This window comes from Sphaerodactylus townsendi, linkage group LG11 (assembly GCF_021028975.2).
Source record: "Sphaerodactylus townsendi isolate TG3544 linkage group LG11, MPM_Stown_v2.3, whole genome shotgun sequence".
NCBI lineage: Eukaryota > Metazoa > Chordata > Lepidosauria > Squamata > Sphaerodactylidae > Sphaerodactylus > Sphaerodactylus townsendi.
The window spans coordinates 57,407,617-57,426,935 of NC_059435.1; the positions used below are offsets into that span (position 1 = coordinate 57,407,617).

General features: G+C 44.3%; 1 protein-coding gene across 1 annotated transcript in view; it reads right to left on the reverse strand.

Moving 5' to 3' along the window:
• Positions 1-19,319, reverse strand: part of ARHGAP21 (Rho GTPase activating protein 21) — a 60,287-nt gene that overhangs the window by 13,335 nt on the left and 27,633 nt on the right. The window contains exons 6-11 of the mRNA XM_048510492.1: positions 9,724-9,802; positions 8,544-8,702; positions 5,095-5,194; positions 4,965-5,001; positions 3,992-4,117; positions 2,165-2,449 (exon numbers count right to left, since the gene is read on the reverse strand). Coding sequence (XP_048366449.1) covers positions 2,165-2,449; positions 3,992-4,117; positions 4,965-5,001; positions 5,095-5,194; positions 8,544-8,702; positions 9,724-9,802 — 786 coding nt within the window. The remainder of the gene's footprint in view (positions 1-2,164; positions 2,450-3,991; positions 4,118-4,964; positions 5,002-5,094; positions 5,195-8,543; positions 8,703-9,723; positions 9,803-19,319) is intronic.

Here is a 19,319-nt window from a genome sequence, read left to right on the forward strand (position 1 = left end):
ATCCCACAAGACTCCAAACTAAATGAATAAAGTACTGTGAATAATGTCTGTGTAAAAGTCACCAACTATTTATGCTCACTTCTGCCCACCACTTTACTCACGGATGTGTGAATTATGACTTGTTTTAAGGAAACACATTTTTCTCACATTTTGTTCTGCACTGAATGGACGGATGCAAAATCCAATCCAATCTTTTATAACGCTAATTTTTCCTTTCTGTTTCTTCCACTTATTCAAAGTATTTTTGTCCTGCCTTTCAAGTAGTTTCAGTCCACAAGGCAACTAACAAACCAAATTAAAAGCAAAGCATGAAAGGAAATGAAAATAAAAGAATCACAGAACAAAGCACAGAAAACAAATTAACAGAAAGAGCCAATCGGATAAAGCAATAACCAATACAGAAAGCGGTAAAACAGCAACCCTGGATTCCATAACTTTTCTAATGTGCCAATTTAACTATATCCTTATCTATCAGAGAACAACCAAGACAAATTACCGGGGGGTGGGGGGTGGTGGTCATGCAGTTATGCCTCCAGACATCTACTGCCTCAAATTTGTCTAATGTATAGACTCGCAGTGAAGGAGGAAATTGATCTGCCTAATGATAGAGAGAGTCAGAAGTAGCTTCAGCCAAAATCAAGGTACGACATCTGTCCTTCCTCCCTGGGACTAAAAGTGGGGTGCATAAGGTTTGCCAAGAAGTTCCCCATGCAAGTATAAACCAGCCCCACACCTACTTTTTACTTCAGCAAGGCTACTGCATCAGGTGCTCTTTAACCATAAGGTATATCTGAGAAGCTTGTTTTAATTATTTAACAATTGCTTTGCAATTTTCCTTAAGAATGATGACCATTCTAAGCCTTGGAATGAAGTGGAGCTACTCTGGTCTGCACCACTTCAAATGCTGTGCCACAGTAGGCCTCCAGACTTCGTTCGGCCCCCTTGCGCCGGCAAAGCCGCCAGCCAAGATATGCCATGATTTTTGTGGTATATCTGTGCTGAGCTATGGGGGAGTGTCAGGTGAGGGTTGTTGTTGTTTTTTTAACTGTTTGGGCTTTCTGCACCCTGGGGAAGCCCTTCAGAGCAGGAGGAGCAATGCCAAAGTCACGTCATCCCCGCCTGCTCAGCAGCTCTGGATGGGGCTGCAAAGCCTCCTTTCTCAAGGTAGTAGGGGGGTGGGTTGTGCCAAAATTCTGGTAGCTGTATAAAATTCAATCTCCCACCAAGAAAAGGAAGGGCCATCGTTTACTGCCTCATTCAGTGTAAGATGTAGTTCGATTCTGAAGACACCTACTTTTATCTGGAATTGGTCTTATACGCCATAACTTTTAACACATGCACACGATGAAATTGATTCCATGGAGAAGATAAACCAGAATGACTTCACTTTGGAAAATGGATGATAAAATATACCTGAGGCTTCTTATATTTAAAAACGAAAGCATACAAAATCTGCTACAGAATTATACTTCTTTATGGTATGGACTGAAGTGGGTAGCAACTCTCACAGAGCTCATTATTAACACACACACACACACACACACACACACCCCCGCTTTCTTGCACATGCACAGTACTACAGTTCTTCAGAGAGCAGTATGACTTGGGCAGTTCCTTACACAGTCCTCCCCAAAGCCATCCCTGCAGACATTCCTCCAAGGACTCCTGAGTGCAGCAGTAGAAACACGTGAGGGGACTGTGAAGGAACAGTGGCTAGGAGGGCCTGAGCAGAGTTTAAGTGGCTGCACAATTCACATCGTGCTCAGAAGAGCAGTACTGTACATGGAGACTGCTAGTAGAGGAGTAGAAGGTCACGCTTGGACTCTGGAAGCCCCCGTGCTTTCTGCGCATTCAAGATGCACAACTGAGGTCTTAAACTTGTCGTATTTCTCCCTCAACTGTACAGCAGAGGGCATTTTTGGATGCTCCCAAAACCTGACAGAAATGTAAATCATTGTCTGTGGCTTAACTATTCATGTAACAAGGCCTGACAAAAGGACAGCTGAATGAACAAGAGGGAATAAAATAACAATGAGAATATTACTCATGTTGACGAGCTAATTGCACCACAGCGTCAATATGTCACTATATGAATTCAGATAAACAACTGTGCATCTGTCGGTGAAGTATGTGAAACACAATAGAAAACACTGAAACACACAACCTCCTCATTTAAATTGCTGTTCTCTTGTATGGCCTTAATCCACGCCAACATGTCATCTCTGTCTTCGGCCTGAAACAGATATTCGCAGTCGGAGGTGGTAAGCCGAAATACATTTTTCCTCTTTGTTTCACTGTACGATATGTCGATCAGGCAAGCATTGATACTGATGGGCAGCTCTTCCTCCAAAGCAACCGTTTGCTCTTTTTTATCCTTGTACAAGTAGAGGGAACAGCCTTTAAGAACGACGTACATCTGCTTCCAGGGCCGGATGCTGCCTCCAACTCTCTGGAACAAAAAATAGGGACCAGGATTATTCAAAATTCAAAAGACAGACAGATCGAATAGAAGCAGCAAATATTTTACAGAGGATTAATCCTTACCTCCGAGTTATCCATTGACTGGCCTGGCACTTGATATTACCTGAAGCTAACTCCTGCAATTTTCTGAATCTCTCCCCTTTTTAAATTATCCTGGGTATGTGTTTTACCTTTCCATGCACCATCTTTATAATATAAACTAGTTATGATTAGTAACAGGGAGTGGTAGCTAAAGTGCTATTGTTATTTTAAAGTGGTATGGGTTTTTTTCCTCTTTTTGATTCATACCCTGCTTTTCTCTATCTTAAATAGTCTCTAAGAGGCTTACAAGTGCCTTTTCTTCCCCTCCCACAACAGACCCTTGTCATGTAGGTGGGGCTGAGAGAGTTCTGAGAGAACTGTGATGGCCAAGGTCACCCAACAGCTTTTTGGTGAGGAGCAGCAAACAAACCCAGTTCACCAGATAAGAGTCCGCCGCTCACGTGGGAGATTGAATCTGCTTCTCCAGATTAGGGCCACCGCTCTGAACCACGGCACCATTAACATGCCTTATTTTCACTGCACATAATATTACTGATATACTTTGGTTGTGATCTGCCATGAGCCCACAGGAGGAAGAGGGCAGAATATTATTATCATTAGTAGCAGTAGCATATTATATTTATTATATAATAATCATTATATTACATGGTTAGTATTATAATCTTATAATTATAATTATTATAATAAATAACAACTACAAAGTTCTCTTATGAAATGAATGGATATGAGTGAAAGATTATAGATGATGTGCAAATTTGTATGACAGGATCATTTTACAGACAGTTTCATTGACAGACTGTTGCTTCAGTGCCTTCCTGGGCAAACGTGACAGTTTCTGGGGGAAGACAGAACAGGCAGTATTTTCTCTGATGTTGTTTTGGAACTTTCCCCTCCAAACCTGAACTCTTTCCTGCTAATTCACCCAGGCTGACAGCCTGGGATTCATTTGCTGTGAGAACAGCAATGTGTCATTCCTATGGAGCTGTACACACAATAGCATGCAGAAGGAATCCTTTTCTTTTATTGATCTTCTCTGCATTCATTCCAATTATGCCAGGAACTCTCGTTCTGAAGCAGATCCTGGGCATTTTTGTGAAACGGTTTGTAATATAAAGAAATATCTGTGGCAAGATAGACAAATTGAAATGGTGAAGATAGGGACTGAATTTGGACATTGGATGAGAGAAGTCGGACTCATAGAAGAAAGATGGGAGAAGAGGCTAGAAAGAATGAACCTGCTGCTGCTTATCTAAGAAATGAGGAAAGAAATTCATGGGGAGGGAGGGAAAAAGGGGGAAAATGCATATTTTGGATGTAACATAAAGTTGGTAATATGTTTGTAAGAAACCAGTCCAAATATACCAATGAAAATTATAGTAAAAAAAAGAAATATCTAGCCATTGTTATTAAATGATCAGAATGCAGGAGGAGTTAAAAGTAGCTTAATACGGTAATAAGACCACACTACCTTTCCCTTGTCTGTGATGAGCTGGCGAAAATAGAGGTACCCTTCCTTGGTGGCATCGCCAAAGACCTCTGAAGAAGAAGCTTTTCTGGACCCTGAGTTTTCTGAAGACGTTTGGCTATCTGGGGCCTGAATAAAAACACCACTGTCAGGTGACTTTGTAATTAACAAAAATAAACAAGGTTCCTCACCTCCCACCACCCCTCTTGCCTGGGCTTCCTTTCTTACCCTCAAGGGGTGAGGAGGCCAGGCTGTTCAGATCAGCTGCACCATGGCTAGTGGCTGCTGGTCTCTGCTTTGCCCTTCATTGGGCCTAGTGGCTCTCTTGGGTTTTCTCAGGTCCATCCACACAATCAGAGATAAGCTTGTGAGTTCTCCACTGGCAATTCAACCCTCAGGTCAGAGTGCCTGATTTAGAGGGGGTCTGTGCTACACAGTGGGGGCTTATGACTCCCCCAACCCCTCACCCAGCAATTGCCAACTTGACATGGCCCCAAGGAGGCTGTTATTTGCCTCATTTGGGAAAGATCCGTGTACCCTATCAGTATGTGTGAAGCCCCGAATGGTGAAAATAGCACTCCATGGGACTGTTTGAGGTCAGCAAAACAGCTCAGGGGGGTGTAATCCCCCTCTCCTTGCAGTCCCAATCTGAAACAAAGAGTTTTGCAAGTTCCCTGCCGGTAAATCAATTTCCAAACACCTGGGGACAATCAGCCACGGTTGAGTCACAAATCTCTCAAGACACATATAAATGTGGCAGAAGTGCCCAAGGTGGCTTTTGTTAATGCTCAGGTAGTGTTCCCCTTTTGACACATATTGCTCAGACAAAGCAAAATACCAGTATCCACAGATCACCATAAACCAACTGCATCCTCTCTGTTTTGTCCTTCTTGGTGATTCCAATCGACATGAAGCACGGATACAAATGTACACTAGTTTCCATAGTTAATACACTGCTGAACTCAGAGTTACTGACCTTAATTCCTTTGAAGCTAGCTACATGCTTTAGAGACCTACAGAGAGAAAAAAAGATATTACAGCCCCTTCTGCTGAATTAAAAAGCACATACCGATAGATGCCGATACAGAGTTTCATTCATGACTTACACTTTTCCTTCTCTATAGTCATCCAATCCTTCATCGTAAGATTTCGACCTCTCGCTTTTTGCGGCAAACTGGCCATCCTGAATACTAATCCTGATGGATTCTGCAATTGTAAGTACATTAATTGAATAGAAATATTTATTTAATAGAATTTACAAGTACATTTATTTAATAGAAATATTTATATTCCATCTTTCAGTCTGTGGACTGCCTATCTTCCTCAGTCTCAAGGATTATATGATGTACAACAATGCAATCCGATAGCACAAGACATCTAGTAAACAATGCAATAGGATTACGATTACAAATGAAAAACAATGCAAAAAAGCATCACACATGATATGTCAAAACAATGCAGGAAACGGAAGTACAAAAACTGAAAATAATCTAATAAGAGCAACGTAATATACATAATAAGCAGACAGAGGGGTAAAGAAATGTATTGAAATCTATCGAAGTGGCACCATCATAAAGAGCAACACAAGAGTACAGCTGCCACACAAGCAGCAAATAAGCACTGAACCATCTTGCAACAAAAAGCTCATGAAAGGCTCTCTGGGGGGAACGGTCCATTGGTACTTATGTGAAGGGCCTTTCTCCTGGTAGGCCGGAGGGCATCTGGATGGGTTGTTCTCTTCCTGTTACTAGGAGGCAGGAACTTCTCTGATCTTTTTACTTCACTTCCTTCTTGTCGCGGTAACTTCCTTTCATTGCCAGTAACGTAGTACATAGAAGGAAGATATATGTACACCCCCATAGAAAACAACGAATAACACAGAAAAAACTGACCCAAAAAACACCTGTCAAGCACTATGACTGAAAAAACTGTACTGTGAAGTATCTTATAACAGGTTTCTAAAACTCAGAACTAAGATTTATTGTATTTAACTTGAATAACAAGAGTACTGAGACCATAAGGGAGGGCCCAGATGCCCTTCGCCCTACCAGGAGAAAGGCCCTTCACATAAGTACCGATGGACCGTTCTCCTGGAGGCAGAGGGCATCTGGATGGGACCTAACAAAGCAGTGTCCCCCTCTCTGCAGGTGGGTTTTAATGGTCTCCGGAAACATGCTGCAACACCCTAGATCCAAAAACCATCCTGGAGGCTGCCCAGGATTGGATCTTGTAGTGTCGCACGAATGAGGATGACGATGACCAAATTGCAGCTTTATAGATGTCTTCAATAAACACCTGTTGCCTGAGTGGAGTGTTAGTCACCGCACTCTGAACCGAATGGGCCAAAAAACCTGATGGAACCGATAAATTGGTATTCTTATAAGCCTCAGCTATGCACAGTTTGAGTGCCAAGCAGATGGCCGAAGTGGACATTTGTTGGCCCAGTTTAGGGTGTGAAATATTGATGAACATACTGTTGGTCAGTCTAAATTTTTCGGTACGTCCAATGTAGACTTCTAAGGCTCTACGAACATCCAATTTGTGCCGAATTTTTTTGTTTTCACTTCTTGTCTTAGGGAAAAAGGTGGGAAGAACAATTTCTTGATTTAAGTGCAAAGCTGAACAAACCTTAGGTCTAAAGGTCGGATCAGTGCGCAAAATGACCTTATCAGTGTGAAAAGAGCATACACTTGAATCGATAGACAAGCCCCTAATCTCAGACACCCGTCTAGCTGTGATGAATACAATCAGAAATAAGAGTTTCATCCTTAGCCATCCAATATGTATGGAACTGATAGGTTTGAATGGATTCCTGATGGTACTAGTAGGACAGTATGTAAGTTCCAGGATGGGAAACGCTGGTTCACCGGGGGTTGTGACTGGTATACCCCTTTGAGAAACCAACGAACACCAGGTCTGGCCAGACAAGGCTCTAGTGCCATCTCCTGGAAGGACTGGGGAAACTTGAGTGTCATTTGCTGCATTCATTAATGAAGCGCTGGAAAGATTAAATGGAGCTGCTCTCTGCTGTCCATTTCCATAGGAATGATAGAAGAACGCCTTGCGTCTGCGGCCGTCTAACCAGCTCCGCAGCTTGCTTTTTATTTTAGGAGCAGGGAGAGATGGCGGTGCGGGGGAGTTTTTGCGCTTAGCACCACTCGTACTTCCCTTTTTTTGCCGCACCCATCTTCTGTGCACTGCGCGCAGACCCTGGGTGGGCCTGGCAAGTGCTCATCCCCTCTGTCAGGTCTTCTGGGTTGGCCCCTGGTTGGGGTTCGGAAGCCCTGGCTGTTCTTGCTTGTGTCACCTCTGCAGAGGAGTGAGCAAATGTATCACAGGCGGGAGAAAAGGCCCTTCCAGTCATGGTGGCCATTTGCATGCCAAAAAGCAGCACCAAAATGACGCCCGGCACGAAGAGTCATTGCACAGCCCTTCCCATGTTTCTAGACGGCACGTTACAAAGGACACACATGAAGGCAGTAGACAAATGAATGAGGAGGAAAACGACCGATGTGAAAGACACAACAAACACACGTAGACGAGAGGAAGGAAGGACAACAATTAAGGCTCTCTGAGAAAAAATGCTGGAGAAAAGCACAGAGCCTGAAGGAAGTCGGGCACTCCTGAACGAGGCAGGAACAATACTGGCAATGAAAGGAAGTTACCGCGACAAGGAGGCAGTGAAGTAAAAAGATCCTGCCTCCTAGTAACAGAAAGAGAACAACCCATCCAGATCCCCTCCGCCTCCGGGAGAAAAACCCTACCTGTGGCTGGTATCCATGAACAGACAGGTATGGAGTGAGGCATACTTCTCTGGGAAGAGTGGTCCACTATCCTGAAGTTCAGAGGTACACAGGCCATAAAGGTCAGTGTGGCCTCCCTGCTCCCCCAAGACTGGAGCCACACACCAAACAACAGAGACCCCTACGCCATGTGGTCCTGCTGCAAGGTAGCAGCCCTTGCCCCCATGCTGAGTGGGAAAGGAAGTCTGTGCACAAACTCCACATGGCTTGGCCACGCTGGTGTATCCTTCCAAGCCCTATCACGAGCAGAGAAGAAGGTACACAGTCTCCCTAAGGGATGTATTGGGCAGGAAAGGAGGACCATGTTGCTTGGCCAGGCCTGCATCTCATTTACATTGCGCAGCCCCATTGAGTCTTATACCAAGCAGGGAGGATGTGCACAGCTTTAGACAGGCCAGCATCTCCTTGGCCATGGGCGGCCCAGCTGAGCCCTGTGCCAGGTGGGAAAGGAGATGCTGGTTGTCAGAGCTTCTCAGGGCAGGTTCTCTCCCTCCCTCCCTCCTTTGAGAGAGCTGGGTTGAGTTTGGACACAAGACCTCTTCCCCAGGCCAGCTTATTTATCCCAATCCGCTCTCGTCGGGAGACATTAATGAGAAGGCTCCATCTTGCATAGCCAACTGCTTCGTTTCAGATGGAAGCAGCACTAAGAGCAAAGATGATTGACAACAGTGCACTGGCTTGAAAAACATGGACATTTCATTAGCAGATCAGACACAGCAACTTGACATTGCAAAGACGGTTAGAAAATTTACCATGGTCATGCGATAGCTGACGTCGAATTAAAGGGACAAGAGACGTGGGACTGGGAGGGACAGTTGTGATGTTGGGTACCCGCAAGGAAGATGCTGAAATAACAGCAGAGGCTGGAATGTGGGCGATCTCATGGTCAATGCTGGGGCTAGTGGGTTCATCTGCAAGACAATAATGCAGCAACTTAATAAGCTGTCACATGAAGCTAATGCACCAAAACTTGCCATATTAGCAAAGACATAATGACAACTGTCTCAACAAAGAATTCGTCATGATGCCAGGGCGTCCCCTGCACCACTGACGCCCCAGTGGCATGTATAAATGGATCAGGGCTACCTGCCCATGGATGGAGCAGGCTAATAAAGCTAGTCCAAACACAAACACGAAAGCCACGACTATTGCATCTGGCAACACTAAACATTGGAACACTAACCGGCCGAATATGCGAACTGGCCACCATGCTAAAAAACACAGGAAACTAAATGGAAAGGCCAAAAAGCCCAAGAAATCGGCAATGGGTATAAACGGTACTATTACGGCCTCAGCACCCAAAGAAATGGCGTTGCCATCGCTGTCTGTGAGCGACTTTGTGATAAAGTCAGCGAAGTAAACCAACTTAGCAACAGAATAACATCAATCAAAATCACATTGGATAATATGACTGTGCATATAGTCACATGTTATGCACCACAAACTGGGTGCGCTGATGCTGACAAGGTCAATTTCTGGAACAGCTTAGACCAGTGGTGGTTAACCTATGGCACTCCAATGTTCATGGACTACAATTCCCATTAGCCCCTGCCTGCATGGCCATTGGCCATGCTGGCAGGGACTGATGGGAATTGTAGTCCATGAACATCTGAAGTGCCATAGGTTCACCACCACGGGCTTAGACCAGTTCCTACAGTCCATCTCCCCGAGTGAACACCTCATCCTTGGAGGAGATTTAAACGGCCATGACGGACAACATAGGGATGGTTACAAACAATACCATGGAGGACACGGGCTTGGCACCCGAAACGCCGAAGGGTACCAAATACTGGACTGTGCAGAAGCCCACAATTTGGCCATTGCAAACATGTATTTTCAAAAACGATCATCACATTTGGCCACATACACCAGTGGCAGCCACAAAACCCAAGTCGTCTATTGGATGATTCAACGAGAAGACTTATAACTGACCAAAAACACCAAGGTCACCCCTTACAAAACAATAGGTCCTCAACATCGACCTCTTGTATCGGACATTCAAATGGACCACCTGGAAAAAGTGTGAAAACCTAAAACAGGGCCAGAAAATTTCAAATGGTGGGAAATAAAGAGACCATAACGAAGCCCTGGCTGCTGAACTGGCAAACTTTCACGTAAATCCCAACCAGTCAGCAGAAAACATGTGGAATGATGCAATCCAACAGATCCACCATGCAGCTGAAACGATCGTGGGTAAAACAAAACCGGGATGAGCGTACATAGACAAACCAGCCTGGTGGTGGAATGAAAGCGTTCAAGATGCCATAAAAGAAAAGAAGAAGGCTTTTTTTTTAACATGGAGGGAAACGCAACTCAAAATTGACAAGGACAAATACTGTCTCTTCAAATCAAACTGGCAGGAGCAAAAGCAAAGAATGAGCACTACCAGCATGTGTGTGACAAGCTACATACACCAGAAGGAACAAATATGGTGGACCGACTCGCCAAATCATGCCAGAGAGCAACACAAGACATAAACCATGTCTTTCAAGTCAAAAGCAGGGATAGAAAACTGCTGTGAACCCACCCTAATATCCTCCAACGGTGGTGTGAATCCTTCTCCAGCATCAGCAACAGCGATTTCCCCCATCCACCAATAATAAGTGCACCTCCAACCTCCGGCCCAGTTCCACTGATTGCTGCCACAGAGGTCAACGAGGCCACCAAGAAAATGAAGACCAGGAAAACCACTGGCCCAGATGACGTTCCAATAGAAAGATGGAAAATGCTCCAAGAGAAGGAGCCTCTTTTCTTGCTTCACTGTTTAATTGCATCATTGAAGAAAAGAAACTCCCTAATGCCTGGACAACCAGCACAACCACACCTATCTGGAAAGACCGGCAGGCGCTACAGCAACAGTTGCAGTCATGGAACAATCGGCTCACAGAATATGGATTACGTCTGAACGTTCCAAAAACTGAACACCTCTAATGTGGCCCCCAAACAGATGGAACAATCGAAATCAGCAGCCAGAAAATAAACAAAGTCACCGAATTCAAATACCTTGGATCACTGGTTTCAGCTGATGGAAACACATTGACAGATGCTCGGTCACGAGTCAATACTGTGTGGCTTAAATGGCGGCAAACCACTGGCATTTTGTGTGACAAGAAAATGCCTGAACACCTCAAGGCCAAAATCTACAAAACAGTTGTTCGCCCAGTAGCACTGTACGGAGCCGAATGCTGGCCAGCAACAAGGAAACATGAACAAGCCCTTCATGTCATGGAAATGAGGATGCTTCGATGGACGCTAAACCTGATACTGCTCGACCATGTGCCGAATGATGACATATGGCAAAGACTTAAAATAACACCAGTTGACCAGTACATGAGGCAGCGTCATGCGCCGTGAGGAAACATCCGTAGCAAAGACAGCCCTGCACCTTGAACCTGGTGGATGCCGACCAAGTGGCAGACCCAAAAAACGGTGGATGGACACAATCAATGAAGACCTGCGGGCAAAGAACCTTACCCCAGAAGACAGTCAAAATCATGACCTTTGGAAGAGGCAGTTACCAAACTGACCCTGCATGTGCAGGAAACCAGTCCGGATAGAAGATAATGACAACAGGCACGGTGTTGTCTGCCAGTGCAGTACTAGAGATCACAATACTGTGACTAACAGGGCTGCTCTCAGCTCTCTTCTAAGGTCTTCCGAAGAGTACAGTGGGCTTACAAGGCTATAACGTTCTGCTTAGGATGGTACTACCCTGTTTTCCCAAAAATAAGACCTACCACGAAAATAAGCCCTAGCATGATTTTTCAGGATTTTTGGAGGATGCTTGAAATATAAGCCCTACTCCAAAAAGAAGCCCTAGTTACAGATTCCCCAGCACAGCTGACCTGGTCACGTGGGGGGGTGCAAAATCATGGGGAAAAATAAGAAATCCCCTGAAAATAAGTCCTAATGCATCTTTTGGAGCAAAAATTAATATAAGACCCTGTCTTATTTTCGGGAAAACACGGTATTCACTCAAAATGTGTCCTTACATCCATGTTCCCAAACTGAAGTGGGAACTGGTGAATTTACAGTAAGGTGAAGTGAACTCCATCAGCACAGCTACCAAGAACTTCCCAGATGTTCACTTTAGAAGAAGAAGAAGAGTTTGGACTTATATCCCCCCTTTCTCTCCTGTAGGAGACTCAAAGGGGCTGACAATCTCCTTGTCCTTCCCCCCTCACAACAAACACCCTGTGAGGTAGGTGGGGCTGAGAGAGCTCCGAGAAGCTGTGACTAGCCCAAGGTCACCCAGCTGGCATGTGTGGGAGTGTACAGGCTAATCTGAATTCCCCAGATAAGCCTCCACAGCTCAGGCGGCAGAGCGGGGAATCAAACCCAGTTCCTCCAGATTAGATACACAAGCTCTTAACCTCCTACACCACTGCTGCTCCTTTAGTAAGGAGAGCCAACTGTGGAGCAGCAGCAGACTAACAAGATGGCTAGAGGACCAAGAAGAGCATCTCTATCTGGTTGTCTTGGCAACCGCCTCCACTTCCAGTCCAGGTAGTTTTAACTTTGGGGGTCACTTCTGATGACCAAAGGGTATTATTCCTCAAGGATCAGGAAGGGCAAGGCGCTATTTCAAGCCCAAAAGAAATTACAAAAAGGTTGGTTAAAGAAGCAAGTAATAATGCCATTAAAAGATAAGGCAGTTGACTGTCAAACCATGTCTATTATTCTCAGTGGAGACAGCAGAGCACACAAAACCGCAAAAACCAACCAAACAAAAATAACCAGAAGCACCAAAAGGAAAATGGATACCAAACATGGTGCCGAGTGTATAACTGCGGGGAGAGATTTCCATAATTGTGGTGTCAAAAAAGGACCACCTGCAAGAAAACCCCCACCTGAAGCATTGCTACATATCCTCAGACCCAACTGAAAGCAGATGGGTACCAGGAATGTCCCTGTCATGGAGTTCAGATCCTCCTAACAATGTCTTGTTTAGTGCCTTCTAAGCTTAAGATGCCAGATAAATATCTAGATTCCTAGTTGCAGTCTATGTGGCCCCTTCCCCACAGCAAACGTATAACGTGTTGCAGTTGGGATACAGTAACCCATTTTCCTGTTTTCCTGTTCACGTGTATCCATGCAGGCAGCGACTGGAGCTCACGGAAACACTCCGAGTTGCTGTTGCCCCTTCGCACCAAGATGCATCTCTTTTTGTTTACTTCCCATCGATGCGTAGCTACCCAGGCATGCACAAATGAGCCCCACAGCCATGCTGATGTCTCACGATATGACCATCTGCACCTACGTAGCTACATAGATGTAAACCGCGAATTTAAAAAGAAAAGAAAAATGGAGGCAAATAAAGTACCTCCTGCCCGGCCATTCGCTCCCGAGCAGCTGCGACCCAAGATTTTTGAAAAGACTTGTTAATAGTGTGATTCTCAAAAAAACAAAAACAAAAAACAGTTTGGAGAAAATAACATGGGGTAGGCTTGTTTTAGGGGCAGGATCTTTGTAACGTCCCATCCGCCCAGCAAATGTGCAGGTTTTTTACCGACCTACACCCGTGTTCATTGGTCCATACGGAATGGGCCTGTGTGTTCCTTCTCCTTTTATATGCCTCATTCTTATATTTAAATATTATTGATTGGTTTTAAAAGATTACTTGATTGCAGGCTCTTAGATTTTATTGCTGGTTTTACCTGGACTTCCTCAGTTTTGATTATTATTTTACTGAAACGGTCAGAATGCTAACATGGCTGACGAAACCTGGGTTCACATCTTTGCTTGTCATTAAAAATTCATTGGGGAACTTTGGGCCAACTGCGCGTTAGCTACTCACAGCATCTCTGTGAGCATAAGAAGTCGGGGGGGGGGGTGGACACCACGAGACACACTGTGCTGTTTGGGGGAAAGACTGAAATTAAACATTTACTGCTTTATTTTGAAATAAAAATCTATCATTTTAGTAACTGCTGAAATTTGACCCAAAAGGAATACACAGAGAAACAGGGTATACATATTTTAAATAAACTAAACAAAATGACAGAAAGCTTACACAGTAATGCCCACATGACAAATAAATCCCCCAGGTCTGTCTTCAATGTATCTGCAATTATGAGCCATGCGTAATCCAAACAGGGAAAGAAATCCTTCAGACACTTATAATGTTGTAATAAAAACTTATGGAAACTAGCTGGCAAACAGTGAAAACAAGATCTCAGGAAAACCTTACCAAAGGAAAGAGTATCAAAGCAGTTACAGGGGGAGACAGAGAGCACTTTACACCATGTATTCTAAAGGCAACTAGGTTCACAGCACAATTAACTTCAAGAAGCAGAAAGTGGTCATGCACATAGAATGCAGGCCTGAGAGGCAAGCACGGACAAGAAAGAACAATGTTAGCCCAGATCGTGAATGAGGAACAGATAAGTTTAAACCTGAATGGACACTCTAAAACAGTGGTCTCCAAGCCTATGGGCACATTTGCAATTCTGACACAACACGGTGGGTGCAGGAACAAAATGGCTGCCACAAAATGGTTGCTGCAGGTGAAGGCAGCCGCATAATGATTGCCACAGCTGAACTTCAGTAACACAGAGCAGATCTTTGTATTGTGGTGGCAGCTACTGCCAAAGCCACATTTTACAAAATTTTAACAGCCAATCAAATCTCCAATAGTTGATCAGGATCCTTGCTGGTCAAAAGTCCTGCTTAGCTCTTTCACTATGTAAAAACATATGGTGGGTGCCCGAAAAGGTGCTGAGCAGCACCAGGGCACCCATAGACACCACACTGGAGAACCCTGCTCGAAAACTTAAAAAACAGCCACTATGGCTTGCTAATCAGCTGACTGAAAGGGCCTGCTGTCCCCTTTAGACTGCTTCAATTATATACATATATTGTGTCAGTTTTAATAGTTTCTTAGATAAAATTTGTTTGTTATAATTTGTTAGCTGCCTGGGGGGCCTTAATCGTGGCAGAAAGGCAGGGGAAATTCTTTTTAATATGAGTAAGGATTACCAAAAGCTTCCATGGAGGAGCGGAAGAGTCAGGGGAGAGTTCTTTGGAATTGAGAAAGCTACCGGACATTATTTTTGCACAGAAGTTTCATGGTTTCATCTGGAGCTCCTGCCAAAGCTATCAGAAAAACAGCAACAATACCTACGATGTATAAATTGGGTCTGAGCCTCAGAACCACCTACTACCAACCAAAGGCACCATTCTGTTTCCACTGACATGTGGCATATGTTTCAAGAGAAATATCTATAATGCCTGCCTATACATGATCTTGGGAAGCAAACAGATGGACAGGGACATATCAATAGAAAATGGCGCCCAGGGGAACGATACTGGAGAGTAGGGTGACGGGGTGACAGTTACAGGAAGTGACGAGTTTTTAAGTCCTGCCTCCTAAGAACAGAGGGAAGGAAATCCCATCCGAGATGACTCCACCTCCAGGAGAATGGCGCCCAGGGCAAGCACCAAAATTGTGCCCCCCACCCCTACCCCATCAGCAAAACCTTTGAACCCAGAACTCTCATGACATGGTATGAGGCGCTACTGGATTCTTCCTACTACAAACCATCACAGGTGCTACTGGACTTCCTACTACAAGGCGCTACTGGACTCTTCCTACTACAAGGTGCTACTGGACTCTTCTTACTGCAAACCATCAGGCGCTACTGGACTCTTCCTACTACAAACCATCACAGCTATTCTCTGAAACTATCTTCATGGGAAAGGGGAGAAGCCAATAAACGGATGGAGGAGGGAAAGGAGGCAGAGGAGGGAAGCAAAAGGCTCGTGAGACATGACGGCCCAGATAGTTCCCCTGCAGCTTGGTGCATAGAGGTTGCCTTGAGGCTTTTTTTTCCCCACAGGAAGGAGCACTTTTCTGGCTGGGCTGGAGATACTACATCCTGCAGCCGCTACTGCCTGGGCTGAGCACAGAAGGCTCCATGCCATTCCTGCTCATGGCTCCATGCCATTCCCCTTCCCCACCCCTGCTGGGAGTGATGGTTCTCAGTAGCCTTGCTGTCTGGCAGAACTCCCCCACCCCCGCTGAGCTCTGCACGCTGGCCCCCAGGGAGGGCAACAGGCACTCCGGGAGTGAGTGCCTGCTGCACAGGGGAATGGCAAAAGGGTGAGTTCCTTGGCCTTTGTAGTTAGTTAAGGACAACTGTCTGCAGTCTAATGCAGCAGTCGGGGGAGCGGCAGCCAGTCTATCCCCAGATCAAAAGCCCTGGCTTGGCTCACCCACATTCTGCCCCTGTAGATGGAAACAGCCTCTAGCACGTAAACATTGTGGGGCAAACTGTAATGCGTCCAGCAGAGGAACAAGCCAATTGTTTCGAAAGTCAATAAAACACTGAAGATGATCTCAGAACAACATGTTTGACATGTTTCCTTCTCATTTTGATGCAGCAGTTAACAGCTGTTTGGCACAAGATGATTCAACATTTCCCTGATGTTTCCCCCTACAATTTATGGCTTTGTCCCAAAACGACATTGAAAACTCAAACTATAATTAAGAAGTGAAGTAATTTAAAGTTTTTAAACTGCAGAAAAACCTGTGAAGGATATTTGTGTTGTTTTGAGGGGCCAGATCAGTGTAAAAGAGCTAAAACATTGGCAATTAAGTATAAAGGCAAAATGATGTTATTATCAGTGAAGTGGTTGTGAGGGCACCTGTGACTTTTCTGTGCAGCAGGTCTTCCACCCCAAACCTGAAACGCTTTTCAAATCAGGTGCATTTCACAAATAATTAGGTACTATGGTTTGAGATGTGAGGCTCCTCTGAAAAGAAATGTCCTTATCGGTTGCAATCTTTGTTTTTTAGACTTGTTCATTCACAAATTTTTAACTGTAAGCAAGCAATTGGATTCTTGGATTGCAGCCCAATACTCCACTTTCATTCAGACCTTGTCCTGGCATGCAAGGGAACGCTGTGGGCTTCAATGAGAGGCACATGGGTTGTGCTTTACATTTCCCAAGGGACTGCACACGCTCTGGGGACTTGCAAACGTCTCTTCTTTTAGGCTTACATTATAGTTCATTCTTTCTTTCCCAGATAACTACAAATTTTGCAAACTGCAGACAATGTTTTAATATTCTTCATGTGGGACTTTTCCTTTAGTGCCAAGTTGGTGCCATCATAACCCAGTGCCAAAAATGCAATATTCTGTCCCCATGTAATGAACAGAAGGGTAGGTACACTGCAGAGAAGCATTCAAAATTCTGTACTATCTTCTTAGAAGTTTTTTTAATAAGTGACAGAAGAGAAGAGCCGGAGCGAGGGGAAGCTGTGCCCTGGGCACATGTGCGCCCTGTGTCCCTGCCACGCCCCCACCCGCCCGCCCTGCCCCGGAATGCCCCCACACTGGCACGTGCCCGGTGCATCACACACGCCCCTGTCCCCTTGACGCTACGCCACTGCAGAAGAGAAATGTGTTCTACCATTACAGAAAACCGTGCATAGCCATCATAGAACTAAACATTTAAAAAATTAATTTGCGAAATGAGAACTGAGTGTATTTGTAAATATGCACATGTATACTTCATTCACATTGTTCATAACTACAAGTCACACAATCCAGGTTCTTCTGAGGTGGACTTTTGACTTCTCTAATAATGCGAACCCAGCCCTACCAATCACTACAGGGAATAAAAAAACAGCAATGAGTTCTTCATTCATTTTGATCATTTTCATAATTTTCAGTGGTTTTGTTGCAAAGTTCATCCTAATGAAATTTGAGGAATGTCTCATCAGAACATAGCAATGCATTTATTTCAACAGCAAGCTACAGTGAAATAAGTAACTTGAAGTGTCAAGCCCCCATTACTGTAACTTTATGTATGTAGCAAGCTGTTTAGTAGCAATAGCCAAAATAAAACATAAGGGCCATTCAATATTTCGGTACATATTAGTCTTTTGCATTTTCATATTTCATCTTCCTGTTGCTTTGCTGATAACATCTGGAAAAGGTTTACATCCACTCAAGGATACTGATTTTACTTAAGTCTTTCCAGCACTGGAAAGACTTACGTCTAAAATTCCAACACTGTTGTTATTTTGATAGTCATAAGGATCTAACAGCGCAATCCTAAGTAAGGCTACACCCCTTTAAGCCTGTTGACATCAATGGACTTCAAGTAGACTGCATTGTAAGTCAACCCTTTTATTATCAGCTAAATATGGATTCACCTTATAGACTAAGTCATGCTTCAGGGGATTCATTAGTGCTCCCTGCAAGAAACACATTAGGTGTGGAATGGAAATGTCACAAGTTTAAACTCACAACAGAAACAATCCAGGAGCTGCAGAACCAATCATAGCAGACTTTTTGATGTATTTAATAACCCTGCAGCTAACAGGGTTTTTTCCACCATGAAACTTCTTGTTAGTTGTATTGTTGAAGGCTTTCATGGCTGGATTCAACTGGTTGTGGTGGGTTTTCCGGGCTGTGTGGCCGTGGTTTGGTAGATCTTGTTCCTAACGTTTTGCCTGCATCTGTGGCTAGCATCTTCAGAGGTGTATCACAGAGAGAAGTCTGTTACACCAGACACAGTTAGGAACAAGATTGACCAGACCACGGCCACACAGCCTGGAAAACCCACTACAACCAGTTCTTGTTAGTTGCTCACATTTTAGCCAAGCTCTATCTGAGTCATAGTTTTGTCATCCCGGTTACTATTTTAACCTTTGATGTGTTCCCAAGATAGTGAAGGACAATGAACTCTTCCTTACCCAGTCAGGTCATCCAAAACTATTCTGATCATCCCCGTATCTAGCAGGGCTTGGGCGGGAGGGGGGAAATGTTTGGTTCAAAGGAATTCATTTTGCTGTAAGGGTATCACATACATATCTTTAACCTGATTATCCTACTTTCAATTTAGGATTCATCAGGGATGGGAAACTTGTTCCAATCTTTAAATATATATGAGTAGCTGGAAAGCCGCACCACTTACCCATTTGATAAACCCATTGCATACCAACCTTGTGAAAATGAATGTTGTCAAATTATAGTTAGTAAACATGCTGACTTTATAATTTCCTTATTCTGAAATACTAAACCCAGTATTATAATTTCCTTATTCTGAAATGCTGAACCCAAAGTGCAAATAAGCCAAGTTAGTCGTTAATATTTTTGAGATACAGGACTGAAAGGAAATGAAATGAGTTTATATTAATTTTCTTCATTATCTCAGATGTTCCCCATGAGGTCTAGAGCAGGGGTAGGGAACCTGCAGCTCTCCAGATGTTCAGGAACTACAATTCCCATCAGCCTCTGTCAGCATGGCCAATTGGCCATGCTGGTAGGGGCTGATGGGAATTGTAGTTCCTGAACATCTGGAGAGCCGCAGGTTCCCTACCCCTGGTCTAGAGGCTTGCTTGCTTTTTAACGCAAAATGGTCTTGTGATGCATCCTTCGGTCCAGAGGCATTTGGGCAAAAGAAGACCATAAAAATAAAGTACAAATTCCTATTTAACTGAGATGCCAGTTAACTGCAACCCAATCTTCCAAATATACATAAATAAACTGTTGCTCCAAATTCAGCAAGGTTCACCC